The 22284-nt window shown below is 37.8% G+C and overlaps 2 protein-coding genes across 2 annotated transcripts; one reads left to right on the top strand and one right to left on the bottom strand.

Moving 5' to 3' along the window:
• The first annotated feature begins 10950 nt into the window (after window positions 1–10950).
• Window positions 10951–18069, top strand: LOC147539464 (uncharacterized). The gene is made up of 16 exons (XM_086642114.1): window positions 10951–11284; window positions 11387–11460; window positions 12655–12777; window positions 12867–12926; window positions 13024–13125; window positions 13791–13871; window positions 13959–14077; window positions 14175–14276; window positions 14876–14992; window positions 15468–15533; window positions 15640–15706; window positions 16566–16619; window positions 16699–16788; window positions 17132–17179; window positions 17267–17308; window positions 17719–18069. The coding sequence occupies exons 2-16, from the start codon at window positions 11443–11445 to the stop codon at window positions 17842–17844; spliced, it is 1215 nt and encodes a 404-aa protein (XP_086498240.1). The 5' UTR covers window positions 10951–11284; window positions 11387–11442; the 3' UTR covers window positions 17845–18069.
• Window positions 18070–18949: 880 nt separating this feature from the next.
• Window positions 18950–21601, bottom strand: LOC147539465 (transcription factor bHLH128-like). The gene is made up of 6 exons (XM_086642115.1): window positions 20954–21601; window positions 19998–20296; window positions 19806–19913; window positions 19545–19610; window positions 19358–19426; window positions 18950–19271 (listed from the first exon to the last, which is right to left on the bottom strand). The coding sequence occupies exons 1-6, from the start codon at window positions 21432–21434 to the stop codon at window positions 19188–19190; spliced, it is 1107 nt and encodes a 368-aa protein (XP_086498241.1). The 5' UTR covers window positions 21435–21601; the 3' UTR covers window positions 18950–19187.
• Between the last annotated feature and the right edge of the window lie 683 nt (window positions 21602–22284).

Genomic DNA, 22284 nt, shown 5'->3' on the forward strand with positions numbered 1-22284 from the left:
CTTTAAACTATTTTCTAGTGTAAAATGTTTACTTCTTGATATGATTTTGGCTCAAATAGACCCTACCTCTAAGATAAAACTCGAACGCTATAACAAGAGACGAGGGCATCTTTCTTAGAAAATACCCTCCTCTTCAACGACTAAGGTTACCGGTTCCAAACTTATTTCCAATGGTTGAGATTATATTTCTTAAATTTATCTTCAAATCCTCTTTGTTGGTTAAGGTTACAATACACCTCACAAATTTATCTCAAAGGGTTGATATTATAATTCCAAAATTTATCTTTTAAGCGCTCTTCAATAGCTGAGATTACTCCTGATGGGCCTAAAAAGTTTCCTAAATAGGTCTCCACCCGCAAGTATACGGGCGTCAAGTAATAACCCGGTAAGACCGGGATCGATCCTCAAGGATAGAGAGGTAATTCGGATATCGAGAGAGTCTAGCCACCGGTCTAGGTGTCACTCACTATCTTAGACTAAATAAAAGGTGATAATTGGGATTTTTGATTGATTTATAATAAATAAACAAATAAAACGATCTAATCTAAAAGTGAGAGGTGAGAGAGATTGGGGAAAAATGGTCGACCAAGAATAAAGTGAGGAGGATACTTCGATCCACAAAGTCGATAGTGACTAGTACTAATGATCTATAAGCATGAAAAGTTAGTTAACTTCACCCATTTACTTGGATGGGAACTCTTGGTTTAACTCAGATTCCAGTCCATGAACGGTCTGAAAATCCGGAAGATTTTATCATTAAAAGCAATAAACTCTTGTCACATCAAAACATGTATCACGAGTATCCGACCACAAAAGCTAGCTAGGCATGGTAGAGCACATAACAAACGAGAAGAAAATAAAGAAAGACACGAGTTAAGATGAGAATCTCCCTATTCGATGAGGCGCGAGACTAAGATCGACGAGAAATATATGTCTTGAAGTGTTGTCGATCTCCCTGTAAAAGAATGCAGGGGTCCCCTTAACAGTATACAATGGGTGTCCTCTCAGCAAAACTTGACCTCCCCTTATCGGTCAGTATCATCTTCTTCAAAAATTGCTCCAAAATCCGGCACAAAGAAAGCTTCAAACGCCGGCCGAACAAAGGTGAAGATTCCGGCCAAATCTGTAAGTCCCGAGCTGCTGTCGGCCTACGGAAATACAACCCCTGTCTTCGCTTGAAGCAACTCGAGCCGGCCAAGACCCTAACAGCTGCTGTTCTTCTCGTGCCCTAACTCCGATGGAGATCCCGAGCTGATACTTCTTCTCGGCTATACCGTGCTGCCTCAGTCCCGTGCTTCCCGTGGCTGCTGCTGTTCCCGAGCTACTCCAATGGAGAACCCGAGCTGGTGTGTGCTCTCTCTGCCGTGCCGGCCGAGCTGCTGGCCGGCTTCTTTCTCCCACTCTCTCTCTCAACTTTTTTTTACCAACCCTAAATCACAATTGAGAAGATGATGGTCCCCCCAATCAGATTTCTTTCTTTTCTCATGGACCCCCAACTACAAACCCTTTAGAGAGGAGGTGCTCACAGAATTTTTACTTGGTCCTTCTTCTTTAGACTCATGGACTTGGGTTTGGGCTGTTGCTTCTCATTAAGAAAACAAAGGGGTGCCTATAGATTTCTCTAATGCTCCTTGGCTTCTTTATTTCATAACTTCTTCGTACGAATTCCGATCAGACTTCCGTTTTCGCCGTCGAATTCACCATTGACTCCACTTGCCACTTAACCTCTGATCTCTGCCAAAATGACCAAAATACCCCTGGTCTCTCTTTCCTTCCGATCTCTTCCACATGAGATGAAAATGTGACGAATTGCTTCGTTTTATTCCGGATGTAATGCCAAACTCCAAATAAGCTTCCTAACAAGAAAAATACATAAATTATTAGAAATAAAACCCGAAACGAACTAACTCATCTAAGTTAAGTGATCTCAATGTGGTATTTTAACGCCACATCAAACATCCCCAAACTTAGAATTTGCGAGTCCTCGAGCAAATAAACAAAACAAAACAATAAAGTAAAATCCTAACTCACTTTCGGAGGAATCCCGGTTGCATTTAGCATATGCAACAAGCCGTTAAACCCCTAGGTTACCCCTAGTGGACGAGTGTCGTCTCGTGAGGGTTTCCAGTGAATATACCCACAAAATTCCAGTTTCAAAGAGATAAAAGAGTTCAACATCGATGTAAATAAGATAATGACAACCAATGACACACCCAAGCATGCTAAACAAGCGAATCAAAATCGATAAACGCATATATATGCTAAAAGTCTCCTCACTAGTAGTCTCATCCTAAAATGTAAGCGTCCAATCATAATGAGCATCATCTAAGTCCAAAGTCACAAAACTTCGATTCCTATCTTAGTACATTTCGCCTCGACTTTAGCCTCACGGTCATACACTCTTAAACATGAAATCACTCAAAAATAGATAATACGGTTCACTCTAATGTGTGAGCATGGAATAAAGAGAAACTCAACACATACAAAACAAATGAGGATAACAAGTTTAAGAACGACATGATCTCTAAAGAATAGAAATAACCACTAAAATGGAATGGGGAAGTTCACTCACCCTTCTCACCCACTCTACCCTCTAACAATGCTTCCTAAAGGTCAACAGATACAAGTAATGAGATGGAAGTGATGAGATCCCGAGAATGTCGACGTCTTCAATAAGGCGAACGCTCAAACAACTTCTGAACTTAGTTTTCTGCTTTGAATACATTATTTCTCATAACACTCACACATAAAAGCACAAAATAACACATAAACTCATTTGTTTTTTTCTTTTTTTTTTTTTCTTTTTTTTTTTTTTTTTCATAACAAAACAAGAACACTAACACTGGTATTCTCAACAAACAACTTTTTTTTCATTCTCACTTTGTTTCGCATTCTTCTTTCTACAACTATCATGTCTTCATTCTCGAGAGTAAAATGATGAATAGATGGTGGAGTATCCGTCTACCTAAAGTTGACACTATTATCGGGTTTCATGGACTACAAGAGTAAGGTTGCAATCCTGATGTCACTCCTAGTGGCTAAGAAAGTTGAGCTCATGAGATCGTCTAAGCTCTTTTAAAAGTTACGAGGTTGAGTAGCTCTTCATTCTACTCAGAGTTAGCGCAGAAGAGTACACTCGAAAACAATATAAAGGCTCAGATATCTCACATGGGTTTAAGTCTCCACTAATGACTAGTATAGGTCCCTCAGAAATGTTTCTTTTTCCTTAGGATGCTACTCATATGATCAGAAAACAAACACTAAAGGACTTAACATTCATGAAAAAGACTAAGAACATGCATAACATTCACCAAAATTGAAACATATGCATCAACATACTTAAGCATACCACTAAAGTCATATCAAATCTACCCAAATTTTTTTCAAATTTGGTCGAATTATTGAACCCTCTTGTCTTTTGAAACCCCATGGTCATGGCTGAAAGTCATACCCCATCCCCAAACTTAAAACTAACATTGTCCTCAATGTTTCAACCATATACTCACCAAAAGATAAGACATATTAATTTAAAGAGAAGAATGGAAAGATATTACCATAGCCGGAGGAGATAAAAGATACTACTACCGAGACTCGTGTATGAACAGGTTCCAAGTTGATGTCGAGCTCATCGCCATCCCCAAACTTGGAACAAACTATGCCTCAGAAGCAAAACAAGTAAGAAATGCTCCTATGATCAACAAGCAATATTAGAATGAAGCACATGAGATCATGACCATAAAAATGACCACTAACGCGGGTACACACGATTGCATTGAGCTATGCAATTAGCCGTTGATTCTCTTGCTTTCGCAAGAGCACGAGTTCTGTCTCGTGGAGGGTTTCCAGAGATGATACCCACAAACATCAAGACCCATCTCAATCAGTCAAAGATCATACAATAAGAGACGGAAATTTTGGGGGTCAACCCAAAGGAAGCTATATGCCGGTGCTAATCGTCTCACAAAAAGATAAAGAATACGAAGTGCACGTGAGACGATACAAGAAAACAAGCCATCCCCAAACTTAGTGGGTGCACAGTCCACTAAGTAGGTATAAATAGAAGGAACGACAACAAAGAAATCATCAAAAGGATCGACGTACACGTGAAGGGTCAAAATATCAGTCGAAGGCAAAAAATCATCTGGAAGCTTAGTGGACAGAATATCCACTATGTCCATAGACGTCTTTGGAAAGACGTCTGAAATGTCCCAAAAGGGATCAACAACCGAGTTTGAGATCATGTGGAAAGTCGAACTAGACTCTAAGGGTAAGGCAGTATGCTCGGGGACCAAGTCAAGGTCCATGGTTTCCTTAGGTAAATAGTCTGACAAACTATCCAACATGTCTCTAACTACTATGTCATCAACATCCTCAAAGGCATCTGGAGCCTCGCAGTCAGTTATAATATCAGGCCTTCCTAGCATTGCATCTAAGACTGACTCCTTACATGTGTCAAAAATCGGATAGTTCATAATCATGTCATCCTCAAACTTGCTCATAGAGCCATCATCCTGAACATCAAAGTCTGGTATAGTCCTATCATAATGAGACGATAAAAGTTGAGGTAAAGACGAAACAAGGTCATCAATATTTTCGGGCTCTTGGGTCCTCTCAGTAGATTTATCGACATTTAACTTAGTACTAGGGTTAGACGTATTACCCTCGTCATCGTACCTAGTACCCTCTTGAGTTTGGGGTGGTGAAACCCCTTCCTCGTCGACAAATGACTGTGACTCGAGCGTCTCTATCTTTTGAGTTAAGGACTCAATCCTCTGCTTCGTTTGAGTAGCAAATTGTGACATCATCTCAATAAGACGACTCTCGGACTCTGATCGAGATCTATCTTCAAGAGTCTCCTCATAACAAGGCTCACCAGTGTAATAAAATGAAGACTCTTGATAATAACTCCCTCCGTATATACTAGGATCATACCTGCCTCTAAAGTCATTGGTCTCAGAATAGTGTGGAATATAAGGTCTCTCATACATATTTGGTGTCGGACGATATCCATCACTAATCTGACCATCTTTATACATCTGTCGGTATTCTGCTAGTGTCATACGAGATCGATCAGGTTCAGATGGTCTATTCCTCTCACTAATCGGATCATCTCTACACATTCGTTGATAATCTCCGAAGGTCATACCAGGTCGATTAGGCTCAATTGACCTATTCCCCTCATTAACCCGTCGGTATTCTCCTAGGGTCATACCACGTTGGTTAAGCTCAGCTCTACGCAACTGTTGGTATTCTCTTAAGGTCATATCAGGTCGGGTAATGATGGAACTCTTCTGCTCAAGGTCATCATCATCATCATGGAATGACCAACCGTTAGAATACCGTGCCATGATCTCACAATGTTCAAGGAACAACACACAAGCTATAAATGTAAACTACCAACCAATTACACACAAGTAGAAAGAAATAGATAGAATACGATACTAGCGAATGCTCCTCTCGTTTCGTTCTTCCTTCTGATTCCTTTCTTTTCCTTCGCTCCTATGTTCTTTTTTTTTCGGCTTTTTCCTTAGAGTAGTTCCTGAAAATAAGAAAGAGTCAGAAACTACGAAAATAAACAAAAACGTCTAAGTTAACAAATAACACTAAACTAATGAACAAAACGAACAAACAATATCCAAACTACTAAACCTATCCCCGGCAGCGGCGCCAAAAACTTGATGGGCCTAAAAAGTTTCCTAAATAGGTCTCCACCCGCAAGTATACGGGCGTCAAGTAATAACCCGGTAAGACCGGGATCGATCCTCAAGGATAGAGAGGTAATTCGGATATCGAGAGAGTCTAGCCACCGGTCTAGGTGTCACTCACTATCTTAGACTAAATAAAAGGTGATAATTGGGATTTTTGATTGATTTATAATAAATAAACAAATAAAACGATCTAATCTAAAAGTGAGAGGTGAGAGAGATTGGGGAAAAATGGTCGACCAAGAATAAAGTGAGGAGGATACTTCGATCCACAAAGTCGATAGTGACTAGTACTAATGATCTATAAGCATGAAAAGTTAGTTAACTTCACCCATTTACTTGGATGGGAACTCTTGGTTTAACTCAGATTCCAGTCCATGAACGGTCTGAAAATCCGGAAGATTTTATCATTAAAAGCAATAAACTCTTGTCACATCAAAACATGTATCACGAGTATCCGACCACAAAAGCTAGCTAGGCATGGTAGAGCACATAACAAACGAGAAGAAAATAAAGAAAGACACGAGTTAAGATGAGAATCTCCCTATTCGATGAGGCGCGAGACTAAGATCGACGAGAAATATATGTCTTGAAGTGTTGTCGATCTCCCTGTAAAAGAATGCAGGGGTCCCCTTAACAGTATACAATGGGTGTCCTCTCAGCAAAACTTGACCTCCCCTTATCGGTCAGTATCATCTTCTTCAAAAATTGCTCCAAAATCCGGCACAAAGAAAGCTTCAAACGCCGGCCGAACAAAGGTGAAGATTCCGGCCAAATCTGTAAGTCCCGAGCTGCTGTCGGCCTACGGAAATACAACCCCTGTCTTCGCTTGAAGCAACTCGAGCCGGCCAAGACCCTAACAGCTGCTGTTCTTCTCGTGCCCTAACTCCGATGGAGATCCCGAGCTGATACTTCTTCTCGGCTATACCGTGCTGCCTCAGTCCCGTGCTTCCCGTGGCTGCTGCTGTTCCCGAGCTACTCCAATGGAGAACCCGAGCTGGTGTGTGCTCTCTCTGCCGTGCCGGCCGAGCTGCTGGCCGGCTTCTTTCTCCCACTCTCTCTCTCAACTTTTTTTTACCAACCCTAAATCACAATTGAGAAGATGATGGTCCCCCCAATCAGATTTCTTTCTTTTCTCATGGACCCCCAACTACAAACCCTTTAGAGAGGAGGTGCTCACAGAATTTTTACTTGGTCCTTCTTCTTTAGACTCATGGACTTGGGTTTGGGCTGTTGCTTCTCATTAAGAAAACAAAGGGGTGCCTATAGATTTCTCTAATGCTCCTTGGCTTCTTTATTTCATAACTTCTTCGTACGAATTCCGATCAGACTTCCGTTTTCGCCGTCGAATTCACCATCGACTCCACTTGCCACTTAACCTCTGATCTCTGCCAAAATGACCAAAATACCCCTGGTCTCTCTTTCCTTCCGATCTCTTCCACATGAGATGAAAATGTGACGAATTGCTTCGTTTTATTCCGGATGTAATGTCAAACTCCAAATAAGCTTCCTAACAAGAAAAATACATAAATTATTAGAAATAAAACCCGAAACGAACTAACTCATCTAAGTTAAGTGATCTCAATGTGGTATTTTAACGCCACATCAACTCCTCCTAAATTTATCTCTAAACGCATTTGATAAAACTGTCTGTGCCCGACAAACATATGTTACATCCTTCTACTTCCATATTACATAGAATATTGCTCGAGGAGAAGTTGCAGTCGAAGGAAATGTCCTTCGATAAAGATGACAATGCTCAATTTTTCGAGTAGTACAAATGATGGCCTTATACAGAAAATCATCGACTTAAGTTGATTTAGGGATCATAATGCTTAGCTAGAAGCGAACTACGATCGTCGAATCACATTTATGATTTGCTGCTAATTTCGACCGGTCCCTACAACGGGTTACACCAAAGAGTGACGTCTTGATCTGAAAGATATGACTAGAGAGAATACGGTGAAAGGGCTCTAACTAGATGCGCCTAAAAGTGTCCAAAAAGATTCAGAAGAAGCCCGAACAACGAAAGCAAAAGATAGACAAAAGTGCCAAAAAGCTGGTCGGGCCCATGGCCTGGGCCACGCTAAGGTCAACCTTATAAAAGGCCAGAACCAGAGCATGTCGGCCCATAGGGTGGCCTGGTCAGCCAGACCTAAGGAATCCCAGATGGGACAAAGTCTGGGAATTCTTCTCAGAGTAGGACTTTAAGTCTTAATTTCGATGGTCCTTATTGAATCTTATTTCGACCGAGATTTTGACTTTAGAGTTTTTAAATAAGGACTTTATTAGAACATAAAAAGTGTGGATTTTTCTCAAAATAATTTATATCTCTGTCACGTTAAGCAGAGAGAGAGAGAAGAAATGCTCCCAAGCTATCTATCTAGTCTAAAAATATTGTTATTCGTTTTAACCTCTGAAGAAGACCATAATTGACTCCAAATGAGCCAGATCAAGTCGATTGCTCGGGGTGTCTCAACTAGAGGAGCTGCAATTTGGAGCTCTTCATCTTTAGATAAAGTAATCAATTTAGTTCGCGGGAAAACGTTTCTGGTATAATTCAAACCGAACTAGTTCATTATTAGTTTATGCATGAGATCCTGAGAAACTAGTGTTAGACGTATCATCCATTTGATTCTGGTTTGAACAATAGGAGACTCCATAATCCAACAGTAGTCTCCATGTAGGTCCATAAACTCTTAGGTTTTAAATGAGTGTGTACCATTTGGATCAATATTTTTCTGATAAATGTTTATTTATTTATATAAAAAAGGAAGATAATATCTTTCTTTTTACGATACATCTTCATCTTCAATGACTAAGATTACACCTCCCAAACTTATCTTGAAAGGTTGAGATTATAGTTCCTTAACTTAAGTTAAATGGCTAAGATTAAATTCAAAGATTACATCTCCAACGGTTGAGATTATCAATAGAGTTAATTCCTATTTGGCCCCTACTTTGTGACTAGCTTCCTTTATGACCCATATTTTCTATAAATTCAAATATGACCCCCTATTTTCTGTAAATTCAAATATGACCCCTTTTTTTATGTAAGTGTCCTAACTACCCTTACTTTAAATATTTTTTTCAAAATAAAATTAAAAATAAAACATGAATTCCACCCCACTTTCCTCTCCACCACACATCTCTCTCCACGTCACCTCTCTTCCCAACTCACCTCTCTCTCTCCAACTCACCCCTCTCTCTCTCTCCGACTCACCATTGTGTTTTCCGACGAAAGCCGCCGGCCGGAAATTTTCCGGCCGGCGACCTTCAAACAATCTTTTTTTCTCTGATCTCTCTCTCTCTCTAAACACTCCGGCGAAAGGGGTTTCCCTTCGCCGGAGTCGGTCTATTCTTGAACAGACCGATCTGGTCTTAAGTCTGGGAATTCTTCTTAAAGTGGGACTTAGAGTCTTAATTTTCTATAATCTTTATTGAATCTTATTTCGACTGAGATTCTGACTTTAGAGTTTCTAAATAAGGAGCTTATTAGAACATAAAAAATGTGACTTTTTCTTAAGAGAATTTCTATCTCTGCCGCATTAAGTAGAGAGAAAGAGAGAGAGAGAGAGAGAGAGAGAGAGAGAGAGAGAGAGAGGAAAAGCTCCCAAGTTATCTATCTAGTCTAAAAAAAATTATTACTCGTCTTAACCTCTGAATAAGACCCTAGCTGGCTCCAAAAGAGGGAGATAAAGCCGATTGCTCGGTTGTCTCAAGTAGAGGAACTGCAATTTGAAGCTCTTCATCTTCGGATAAAGTAATCAGTTTACTTCGCGAGAAAGTGTTTCAGGTATAATTCTAACAGAACTAGTTCATTATTAGTTTATGCATGAGATCCTGAGAAGCTAGTGTTAGACCTATTAGACATTTGAAATTCTGCTTCGAACATTAGGAGACTCCCTAATCCAACGGTAGTCTCCATGTAGGTCCATAAACTCTTAGGTTTTTAAATGAGTGCATACCATTTGAATCAATATTTTTCTAAAGAATGTTAATTTATTTATATAATAAGGGAGGGGAGTATCTTTCTTTACGATACACCTTCATCTTCAATGACTATGATTACACCTCCCAAACTGGCAAACTTATCTTCAAAGGTTTAGATCATACCTTCTTAACTTAGAGCATCTCCAATGCAACACTCAAACTCTAAATCTTAGAGTGTCACATAGGATATTTTAGAGTTTTTCCTTAAAATTCATCTCCAATGCAAAACTCAACATGAATCTCTAAAGTAATGTGTCAAGATTTATTTTAGAGATCCTTAAGAAGACACTCTAAATTTAGAGTGTCCCCTTCAGGAACTCTAAGTGCCACATAAGCAAATCAATTAGTTTTCAACTAAAATAAAGGCTTTTAGAGTTTCTCTTGAGTGTTGCATTGGAGAAGGTTTTGCATAGAGTGTCTCTAAATGGACAAATAAGAAAGAGACCATTTAGAGATCCATTTTTCACACTTGACACATAGGATTTTTAGAGTTTTTATTGAGTCTTGCATTAGAGATGCTCTTAGTATTAATGGCTAAGATTAAATGGCCCAACTTTATCTCCAACGGTTGAGATTAATAATAGACCATTTGGTTGTTTTATTTGTTTAGGTTGGAAATGGACCATATTTTTTGTTTTTGAAAAGTGACTACGGAAGTCATTAATTTCAACAAAAAAAAAAAGACTATGGAAGTCATTACAATGACACTTGATACACCAAAAATGTAACAAACACGATAAAATGCCGAGTTAAACCTTGAAAAACAAACACACTTAAAGTTCAATTAAACTACTGGCCTAAAGTCCAACGAAATACACAGCCTAAAAACCATCTAATTACATTATTTATACATAATCAAGTTTAATAAACCATGAATTCCACTTCCTCTTGAAATCGAACCGGAGACTCCTCTGATTTTGAAGTTAATGGAGCACTTTCAACTACTTGGTGTCTTGGTCAAGGTTGATTCAATGAACAAATAAAAAAAAGAAGAGCACATGCTTGGACGGGGCAATTCTATAAATTCACATAGCATCCGAAATTTGAAGCACAAGGCGGTTTTTAAGGGTTGCAAGATCTCTGCTATGTTTTATCGAATAACGCCTAAGGTTGTTAGTATCTTTTTAATATATCAACACTAATACCTATAAACTGTGTTTTCACTTCATCCAACCAACACGTGTCAAGTCAAGTACTAAACATGATCTCAGCCATTTATCATTAACGATTACGAGACCTCAAAATCAACACCAGTGTTTAATCCCTCAAGTACGAAGTTCTAAAACCCCCCCACGATTTTTAACTTTCTCTCTCTAAATCTCTCTATCAGTAATCTTTCTCTCTCTAGTCTTCATCTTCTCTCTTTACTTTCCGCCTTCTGAACTCTCTCTCTCTCTCTATCTCTCTCATGTGATTCATCTGAATTCGGATTGACGATCAAAGAGGAAAGTTGAAATCGAAGAATACTTATCCTGAAACGGATATATCAGTTTTCTGATACAAACTGCTCTCTACTTGAATAGTTCGTTCGTCGTTTCTCTCTTTTTTGGATTCTCTCTTCGGTTTCAACTTCAACTTTCTCTCTGGTGATTTGCATTTTTTGATTTCTTCTCTAATTTTTCGCTGTTATTTTAAAGTGATGTTGTAAAAGAGGAATTTTAAATTTCATGTTTTTTTTGTTTTTGCAGGTTTAATGGCGATGGCGATGAGTTTACTCTATTGATGCTTTTATATTTTGTGAAAGATGAATCTATCAAGTTTTGTAAGATTCAATCACCATTTTCACTGCCTCTATATTATTTATTTGTCTTCCTCTTTCATGACTTGGATGTTGATATTTCTGTTTTAATTAGGTCAATCGTGACTCTCTCTCTCTCTCTCACTGTAACTTTACTATTTACTCATGTTTTATCCGTTCGATTGTTTAATTAGATGTTCCTATGGCCTTTTGAATAATTTGATCTTAAATCTGTGAGTAATTTTAAGGTACTTATTACTTTTACTTAGTTTGAGTTTGATGGTATTGTTATGGTTTGAAAGTATTGCAAATATGATGATCTAATGATTTATTATGGAAAAACTTGACTAGAGGAAGAGAGAGAGACCTGAAATGCAACTGCGAAAGGGTAGATTTTGAATATAAGTATATGATTTTGGATTAGGGTATTGTTGTTTAGAGGTTGGTGTTTGAAATTTGATTCAAGATCTAAACATAAACCTTGGTTGAACAAATTACGGATTGAGTTGAGCCCAAGGTGGTTGGCGCTTGCATGATCACGCCGAACTGCATAGAACTGTCAATTGTACATGATTCCAAATAAACTTAGTACCGTTCGACTTTGCTCAGTTGGTCAAAATGGAAGAGCATTGATTAATTCAAAGATTGATGTAGTTGTCTAGGTCATGCAATAGTGAGTTGCAAAACTATGTTTGTTCAATCCATTATGAATCTGTCTCTAGTAGTAACTTCCTTTCAGAGTATGTCTCAAAGTCTACCGTGTTCAATCTCGTATAAAAGCATCGAGATTAAATTTGGCTGTACGGGGGATAAGAACCGATAGGTTAGGTTTTTGTGGCAATACAAGATTGATAGACGATCACTAGTAGCAGATACTGCATAGGCATTAATAGGGAAATTAACATCCCCAGTGTTATTATTTAAGCATTACTGCGTAAGTCTCAAATTAACATCCCCAGTTATATCATTTCAAGGCTGCAAGCTACAACCTTGAGGGTTGTTGGTAATTTATATTTTAAATTAGTAAATCATCCAATATCCTTTGCCTGCTTCTGTGAAAAATATATTATTATTAATTTTTTTTTTAATTTGGTGAAGTTGGTCAAACTCAGTTGCGATTTCTATCTTCTTTGCATTATGTGGTTTTCAATTTGCATATGAGAAGCATCCCTCAACCCACTTGAATTGTGTCTCATGCTCTTCTCCTTTTTTCCACAGGTTTCTCTACTATCCGACCCTAAAAGTAGGAGATCATGTCTCTGCAGTCTAATTCCAACTGCTTGTTTGCTTATTTTGGTGTTCTTCATTGGGAGTGCATTTGTAGCTACAGATTATGAAGACGTGAGTATCTGCTTACTCCTTTTGCATTCTTTAACCATGTCTTGTTGCAAAAATAACAAGGCCATTCACTTTTTCCTGTCTTGTTGCAGAGACTTTCAAGATGGGAAAGGCCTGATTCCTTTGAGAGTAGCCAAACAAATAATTGCTCGGTACTTCACAAGATTCTTAGCAGCAAATTTGTGCTTTATCCTAGTTCTTCTCATATATCTAACTCGGAGCCTCTGTTAATTACTCTTTTGTTTCTAGAATCAATACAAATCTAATGGGACCGAAGCATTACCCAGAGGTATTATTTCCGAGACTTCTAATTTGGAAATGCGACCATTATGGGGTTCCCCGAAGCAAAAGGTATTTGAACCTAAGTTCTCTTCCACTTCCATTTGCTAGTTATGTTATTGGTGCTCTTCCGACAATTTTTTTTGGGAAATTTCCCCTCAATCTAGATTCTGAAGTATTAAAGCATACGAGTTTAATTTCGGCGGTGCTAAACATGATTAATCTGGCATTCTTAACTGGTAAAGTGGTCCAAATTTCAAGAAAATTTAATCTTTATAGAATTTAAAGGATTGCCCCTCATTTATCCTCTCACTTCTGCTCGTTGTTTTGGAAATTCCGTTCACCCCAGTTACTGATGCATAAAAGAGAAGATTTCTGCTCACTTTGAAACAGTTCCCGGGATAGACTCTCTTTCTAGTGTATGACATATTGGAATCCACAAAATTTTAAATTCTAGGTATGTACCATTTGAAGAAATAGTATTTAAGAGAATATTTAAAAGGAAATTGTGTTAAAGAAGAATGTTTTGGAAAAAGTTCTTGAAGAGAAATGTTGAAGAAGTAATGTATTCCATACCGTATACGAGTACTTCAAGAAACAAAAAGTAGAAGCATTCTATAACGACGCTGCTGTACAGAAAAGAAATTTCTTAATCACCCAGATTAGCAAATCCTGTTATATTGTATGATTGCTTAGCTCGTCTCAATGTGCATTTGTTTCCTGTTTTTCTTAACCAGAAGCCCGGGAGATCACTTAGCCTGTTGGCAATTGCAGTAGGAATAAAGCAAAAGGAAAATGTTAACCAAATGGTTAAAAAGGTAATTGCTTGACATGTTAGCGTTTCCTGCATATAATTTCGGCTTTGTGGCTGTGGTTGATTTTGCTGTTTTCGTTGCATATTACAGTTTCCTTTACGTGATTTTGCAATTATGCTCTTCCATTATGATGGAATTGTTGATCAGTGGAGTGATTTGCATTGGAATGAACGAGCAATACATGTCTCTGCAGCAAATCAGACAAAGTGGTAATGGTTTAAGTTCTAACCGTATAGTTCCATAATATACTGTTTGACTTCTGTTAGATATGGCAAAGTTAAACAAAAACGACTTCATGTGGTGCAGGTGGTTCGCCAAACGTTTCTTACACCCAGATATAGTTGCAGACTACAATTATATTTTTCTCTGGGATGAGGACCTTGGAGTTGAACATTTTCATCCTGGACGGTATGTACAAATTGGGCATCTTTTTTACTTCGAAAGTTAGCATCACATATTAAATCTTTTGTGCATCTTGAATTTTGTTCTTCTAGTTTTCCCTAATTAGATAATTGTTGAGATTCTTGAGAAAAACATTTGAGCTATGGTCATGAAAATGATAGGTGATTTAACAATTAAACTTTCCATGATAAATGTCAGATTAGATACCAACCTTAGCAAGCATAACTTTGTAGAGTTTAAGGGGTAATGACGCATCACGAAAGGTAGAAATATAAATTGGTCTGATGTAGCCTAGGCTTGCCATGTATAGGCGTGAAACATACGAGTAAGAAATGATAGACTAGGGATTTTTTGGGGTTGTGGACGTACTAATAAGGTATTGGCAATGACGTGTATGGTTGACCGGAATAGGGCTAAAAAAAAAGTGTGGAGCAATGTCGTAGTAAATGCTTTTTTTCCAAGTGGAATAACGATCATAGCTAATATAGGAGCATAATAAAATTTGCATGGAGTCGAATAGATGATGAGGATACATAACAATTTTCTATTAGTATTGCCACTAGCTTGTTTAACATTTATGTTGGCTGGTAATTTGAATGGTACAGTTACCTTACAATTGTTAAAGAAGAAGGATTAGAAATATCTCAGCCGGCACTGGATACTGCGAAGTCAGAGGTGCATCATCAAATCACTGCACGTGGGAGGAGAAGAAAAGTGCACAGGTTATTTTGTTCTCGTGTATGGATATGCAATGTTTGTTTTGGTTTTATGGAGACCGAAAGAATATCTTGAAATATTGTACGAAAACTTATGTTGCTTTGATGTTAAAACTCATCCATCGCTCAACATGTCCACTGACCAGAGATTCTGGCTGGGAAATTAACATGATCAGATGATTTAACTACCTGAGTGATACTTCTTTACTGTCGGAACGAGTCCAATATTTGATCTCCCAGGGGCTAACCTTGGGCTCTTGCAACATTTCGTCTATGTTGATAAAAAGATGGTTTCAATGTCCATACACCTACACACATATATATATATATATATATATATATATATATATATATATATATATATATATACAAGATATTCTGTTCGTTGACTTCCTTTACTGGTTAACTAAACTGTAAATGTGCATGTTGGAAGTTAGTACTTAGTACTTCCACTCATTTCTTTTGTTGTTGCGGTAAACAGAAGGATTTACAAGTCAAGTGGCGGGAACAAGTGTGATGAAAACAGTAAAGCTCCTCCATGCACGGGGTATGAAGTAATCATCAGCTAGTCCTGTTTATTATTATGTTTGAGTTGTTAACAATGTATCACTCGCAACCAAAGGAGAATTTCATAAATTTTTATATGTTATCAGATGGATCGAGATGATGGCACCTGTATTCTCAAGAGCAGCTTGGCGTTGTGCTTGGTATATGATCCAGGTACAAACTTCTCCAGACTATCACTATCTGATCCGTGCAAAATACTTTTGAGGATTAATTTTGTAATCCATGTATATTTGGTCCCAATAAACTCAAGCTTCTGTGGATCTGAGGAGTTATGTAATTATGTCATTAGAGTCGAAAATAGTCTGATAACGTAACAATGTTATGGGTATGTAAGTCGGCGTGGGACTTGATGAGATGAAAAAGGACATGGAGATGCGCCAACACACACATAATTACTTCTCATGAAATTTACTCTGTTTACACGGACAATATATTAACGTAGAGGTTATAGCGATATTCGTTCTAACACAAACCCTAGTAAGGCAAACCTAGTAAGGCTCTTTGGATTAACAACAAGCAAACTGAGGAAAGCAACAGTGAAAGTAAATGTTGGCGAGACTTACTCTACGGTGAACAATGGCGCAATAATTTTCACTATTAATGAAGAACAATATTACAGAGATTTCTGGAAGGTTTCTAGTATTGTAGCTCACTAAAACTCTAGCACTCTGCTTCCTTTCACTCTCTGAAAGAGAAGCCCCTTCCGTCGATAACTGCCCTTCATAAGACTAGGGAAAACATAAGTAAACAGGTCGGACCAAAATTTTGGCCCGGGGGCGGACGAATAAACGGTTTTTCGGGTCGCTTTTGCGGGTTAAATATCAATCCATATTTACACTATTGTACCATTTGGACTTGTATATATTTATACATACCTTCTAAATTGTCCTTGTGGCATTGTAGTTATTGATAAAATAACAATGTCTGATAAAGTTCTTGTGTTCTTATTCCATCCAATCAGTTTCCCTAGTTTGTAGGTATTACACTAATCGCTTCCCGGTTCTTCTTGCAGAATGATTTGATACATGCGTGGGGCCTGGACATCCAGCTAGGTTACTGTGCTCAGGTAAATTTCAACTCCTCAAACCCATTTTTTCCACAGATCTAAGTCACATTTTGCGATATTTAAAGAATTTTGTTGTCAGGGTGATCGAACCAAAAATATCGGGGTGGTCGATTCTGAATACATTGTTCATCACGGTCTCCCTACACTTGGAAGAGTGGATGAAAAGAAGGTAACTCTCTTTCTATCACTCTTAGAAGGAGACCCCGAGTTCAACTCTAAGGCTTGTCATTTTTTTGATCCGTCGACACTAGTTTCATCTTGGTCGTTTGATTGGCTTAGCCAGTTTATAAGGATATAAAACTTATTGATCTTGACTGTTTAATAATCTGTACGAATTTTTACGTGGATGACTTTGAGATATTTCCTTAGCCTCACTTAAAATTTACTTGAAACATCATTTAGAAATTCCTGGAGTTGAAATTTCTTCAAGAACACATTAATCTGTCCTCTTTGTCTGTTGAGACTTTTGCACTTAGTAGATACTCATTGGTACTTTCTTCCTATTTGTACAGGCAAATTCCCTCGCTGCAGAAAAGAGCTTGTCAAACGTGGGATCAGTGGTAGGATTCTGAACCCATCATTTCTTCCTATCACATATTATGTTCCTATTTGTTCAACTGTAACCATCGTAATCTTTAAAAATGCAGACTCCAAATGTGGTTCATGGATATTATGATGCTCGATCTTATGTAAGTGTCTCAACGCTATCTTAACAAAATTTGATCAATCATTTATAGTTGCTATATATTACCATTAAACACGACTTCATAAAATCACTCCCGTTGAGATGGTAGTGTCTCGTTTCTTATCCTTAGCATGGAATCGTGATTTCGTAATAAGAATTCCATTCTAGTTACCGTTGTTGATGTTGGTGAACAAAAATAGCACTGTGTTTCGTTTTTCCAAAAACTTCATTAATCCACATTTTTGTATTTCTTGAGAAAACTATCTAGAAAAAGAAATATATCAAAATATTGGTTTTAATCCTGTAGGCCGAAGCCAAGACTTAGGAATCCCTTGGTTTGTATACGTTAAACAATTGATTTCTCTGGATATATCATAACGATTTTTTTTTTCCGGTTCTATTTCTATTCTGCAGGTGAGGAAGCAGTCATTTATTGAATTGGAGATCTTCAAGAAGAGATGGAAAAAAGCTGTGAGTGAGGATAAGTGTTGGATCGACCCGTATCCACAGCCCGCCAAGCCAGATTATACGAAAACATAGTAATCAAAGCGGAACCATTTACTAGGTGAAAGGTTGGTATACAAAAATATACGAAGAAAGATCATATACTGGATTAGATAATTTTTGTGGGAGTTGGTTTAGAAATATGGTTTTTTAACTTTATTGCAGATTTAGCTAAGTTGAGAATTCTCCCATTATTTTTGTATAATTCCTTGTAATTATGACATTCTATTCTTTTACAAATAATAAAATACATTTTGGGCCTGTTGCAGATTACTTCGTTTTCGCCAGTTTTTGCATCTTCTCCGTTTAGATTCATTCGAAAAGATTGTTAACAAAAATAATTTAAGCCTTCTCCTTCAAGGGAAGGCTGTCCTCGCTCAGTCATATTTGGTTGTAAAATGTGCACCTCTCCATGTGATACCTAATTTAGAACCTAATTGTATTTAAATTTTCAAATAATATCGTGTGAAAAGAGGTATGCTTGTTCGGAGCCGAAGAACCATTTGTACAAACAAGAATGTCGTTGCTTACATTATTTCTTCTTCATATAGAGATTCATACAAATTGTTTAGAAGGTGGGGTAATTATTTAGAAGTACATTTTGTGCAATAACCATTCCCATCTGATAGGAAAAAGGCATCCGATAGAGAAAAAATTAGATGTAAATGGGGATCGCGAAGTCCCAAATTTTCAATAAAGAACGAATCTGAGACCAAATAATAGCTTCTATGTGACACCCCAACCCATCGGGGTTTTGTTCTTGGCGAAGGCTCCACGAACCCCCAAAAAGGCCTCGACATTGACGAAGATACACGATTAGCCCTACCATCAGAGTGTGCAGGGACACCGTGGCCCACCCACATGTACGATTTTGTCCTCACTTAGCCACCACCCATTGTGGTGTGAGGTTTCGTTCCACAACGGGATGCCTCGACACTTACCAAGCTTGAGCGTACACCTACAGCTTAGGCTCCGGACACTCTCGTGAGCGATGTGAGACTATCATAATCTCCCATTCTCAGCGAAGAGAGCCGAGACTCGTCCTTGGCTTTGATGCCATTTGTAACGTCCCAAACCTCAACAGTTATCGATATTATGATATTGTGATCGCAAGTCCCAAATTTTCAATAAAGAAGGAATCTGAGACCAAATAACAGCTTCTATCAACTCTGGGTGTACTATTAAAAGTTGATCTATATACATAGAAAGCCTATTAATACAATCAAATTGAGCACAAAAGTTGCCTACATTTAAAGGTGACCTATTTAGAAAAGCACAAACCTAGTCCAACTTATGCAACTCCCTAGATTTCATCATACACACAACTTCCTAGTTGTACAAAATTTAGTTGTACATGTAACATTCTTTCTCCCTACTTTTTATCCGCTTCGTTCTTGTTTATTTGATGTACTTGCTTCGATGCTACATCCACAAGTGCAACTCGCAGCATCTCTCTTCAATTTCTACAATGTCAAAAACAAAATTAATAACTAGAAAACTCATGAGTTGGAAATCCAAATTATTCAACATTTTTCCTTTTGGAACATACCTCAACTTCATTTTGGAGGGCTATCATGTGTTGTACTGCCATCTCTATCATGTCAGAAGTACTTGTTTGCTGCTCCATTGATTCAATAAAAGTTCAGGGTTTGAATACACATTTGATAAAAATTGAATATTTCCACCCAATATGGTAAGAAACATCAAACACCTAGGAATAATGTGACAAGGATTACCTTATCCACATTAGGGGTAACCTCCAATAGTTTCCCCAAATTATTTGTTATCCTTCCTCTTCTCTCCTGCCCAAAATAAAAATGAAAAAAAAAACAATTTATACCCATGAATCACATTCATAAACTTCTCTTGGATTTTCAAAACTTCTGTCGCTCCATCCCGCAGGGGTAGAGAATCCGGAGGCTCTGGGGAAGTCGGAATAGAGAGATAGTTTTGCGACTAGAATCTTATGTTTATTTTTAATTGACGAATAAATTTACCCTCTCAGCGATACTTCGTGGATGAGTAGCAAAACCACGCTTAGCACGGAGTTTGCAACGGACTGTATTATTATTATCCATCTCTGCTGAATTCTTAGGCATACCAAACTGTAAAATCAGGTCAAATATGGCTAATGTCACTTGTAACTAGCAACATATAAGTGCATAAATATAAGATAAATAATAAAGTACCATAGATTGAGATTCCATGTCATTTAGACAGTTTAGGAGTTCAGAATCACTGTCGTTCTTAAATCGTTTATTTGGCCGATTGGAAAATGTTATCGTTTTTGTATCTTCCCAAGATCCCATCGTAAACCCTTCATCAGAACTGCTAACTCCGCTGAAGTTCTCGGTGAGTTCGGAGATTTGAGAAAGAGAGTCTTGTCCTGTGAAACTCAATTGAGAATGCAACCTTCCTTTGCCAACAACATTTGTATTTCCTGGTTTGGAGTTCTGGCCTCCCATTCCATTTGTAATAGAAAAACCTCCTGTTACAAATCATCAAATCAACCCCTTAAAATTCCAAATTCATTCTTACCAACTCAGAGAGCCTGTCTTTTTTTTTTTTAATGAAACATTCATGGAGTTGATTCGGACGAAGTTTTTAAATTCATAGTTCTAGATGAAGTCGTTGAGGAGCTAACGGGGAGTTCTATGAAAAGTTGTTTCTCAGCTCGCTTACTATACAGGTTGCCCAAACTCGTTCCGATAGAGCGGTCACAAACAAACTATTAATGGTACAACCAGACTACTTACTAAGTGATGTTAATAATATAACAAATAGGTCGCATATCTGTACATACGACTCTCTCACATAATAGGGTTTCTGATGGGTCGTTCACAAGTGCGAATCCGGAGTTAACCTGTCGATGGTCTTCTGATGATTGTATGTACAGACACTGTATTTAGAATTTCAATTTCTAAAAAGAGGGAAGCCTGATTGGTGCATACCAAAAAGAAAAAGAAAAAGTGTTTTGAAAAAATGTCCAATTATTTCCCAAAGAAAAGTTCACGATGAGAAGAAAAGAAAAGGACAAAATTACCCAACTTAAGTTACATAAAGACAAATTTCACCATTTCAATTTAATTGAAAAGAATGAAATATTTAGGGGTATAAAAATAAAAAAAAGAGAAAGATAACTAACCACTGTCAATCATGAGATGGTCAAAAAACCCAGCAGGAGAGCTACTATGACGAGTCAACGACGTTCCACCACCACCAACGGCGGCGCCACCACCGCCGTTGCATCTCAGACTACTTGCCGTCGGAAACTCACGAGGCGGTGTCTGATTCAACCCATAGGAGGATCTCTGGAGTGACGGAGCAGAACCATTACCAACTAGTTCATTTTGATTTTGATAAACCTGTTTAAAATCGGGCAACCCGTTGTTATTAGATCGTTTATAACCCGAATCGGAGTTGAGTGAAGATGAATCGCCAGAGAAATATGTAGTAGTATTACTATTGTTATGATGATGACCCATTAGAGATTGTGATCCGACGTTTGAGAATTCATCATGGGATTCGATCACTGAATCGGCAATTCTAGCTAGAAGTGAACCTGGTGCTGATTCATACCGAGTCAACCCGGATTGACCCTGTCTGTGATTTAAAGAAGAATCCATGATTTTAGTAACTCTTAGTTGTGGGATTGAAGGAGAAAAAGAGGAGAAGATGGTTGAAGAGAATGAGAGAGGGAGACAGATATATAGAGGGAGAGAAGAAGAGGAGGGAAGGGTAAAAGTGGAAAATGAGTGGGAATATTTAATAGGTGTAGAATTCAGTTGGTCTGTCCCACAAATATGGATAGAACATATGCTATTTTATCCAGTTTTTATTCCTATTATACCCTTCCTATTTGGATATCTGACTTTTTGTAAATGATTTATGAAGGTGTTTGTTTTTGTCAAATATGAAATCTGAGTTGAATTTTAGAGGACTAGTTTTTACTGACCTTGTGATGTCTGACTAAACAGATAATTAGCCATTGAAGTTGGACCTTTCTCCATAATTAAAACACATACGACTATACGAGTTAAATTGTTGTGGTCTAATATAATTTTGAGTCATTTGACTGTCGTATCCTTAGAGCATCTCCAGTGCAACACTCAAACTCTAAATTTTAGAGTGTTATATAGAAATTTTTTGAATTTTTTTTTTATCCATCTCTAATGCAAAACTCAACATGAATCTTTAAGTGATCTGCCAAGATTTATTTTAGAATTTAGAGTGTCTTCTTGAGGATCTCTAAGTGTCACATAAACAATTTTATACCAAAATATAGGTTTTTAAAGTTTCTCTTGATTGTTGCATTGGAGAAGGCTTTCCAATAGAAATGACCAAATAGGAAAGAGATCATTTAGAGATACACTTTTCACACTTGACGCGTAGAATTTTTAGAGTTTTTCTTGAGTTTTGCACTGGAGATGCTCTTAACCAAAACAAATCAAATTCAGATGATTTATAAGAGTAAGA

This window comes from Eschscholzia californica, unplaced genomic scaffold (assembly GCF_041429995.1).
Source record: "Eschscholzia californica isolate CP2 unplaced genomic scaffold, dmEscCali1.0.p SCAF_5, whole genome shotgun sequence".
Classification (NCBI taxonomy): domain Eukaryota; kingdom Viridiplantae; phylum Streptophyta; class Magnoliopsida; order Ranunculales; family Papaveraceae; genus Eschscholzia; species Eschscholzia californica.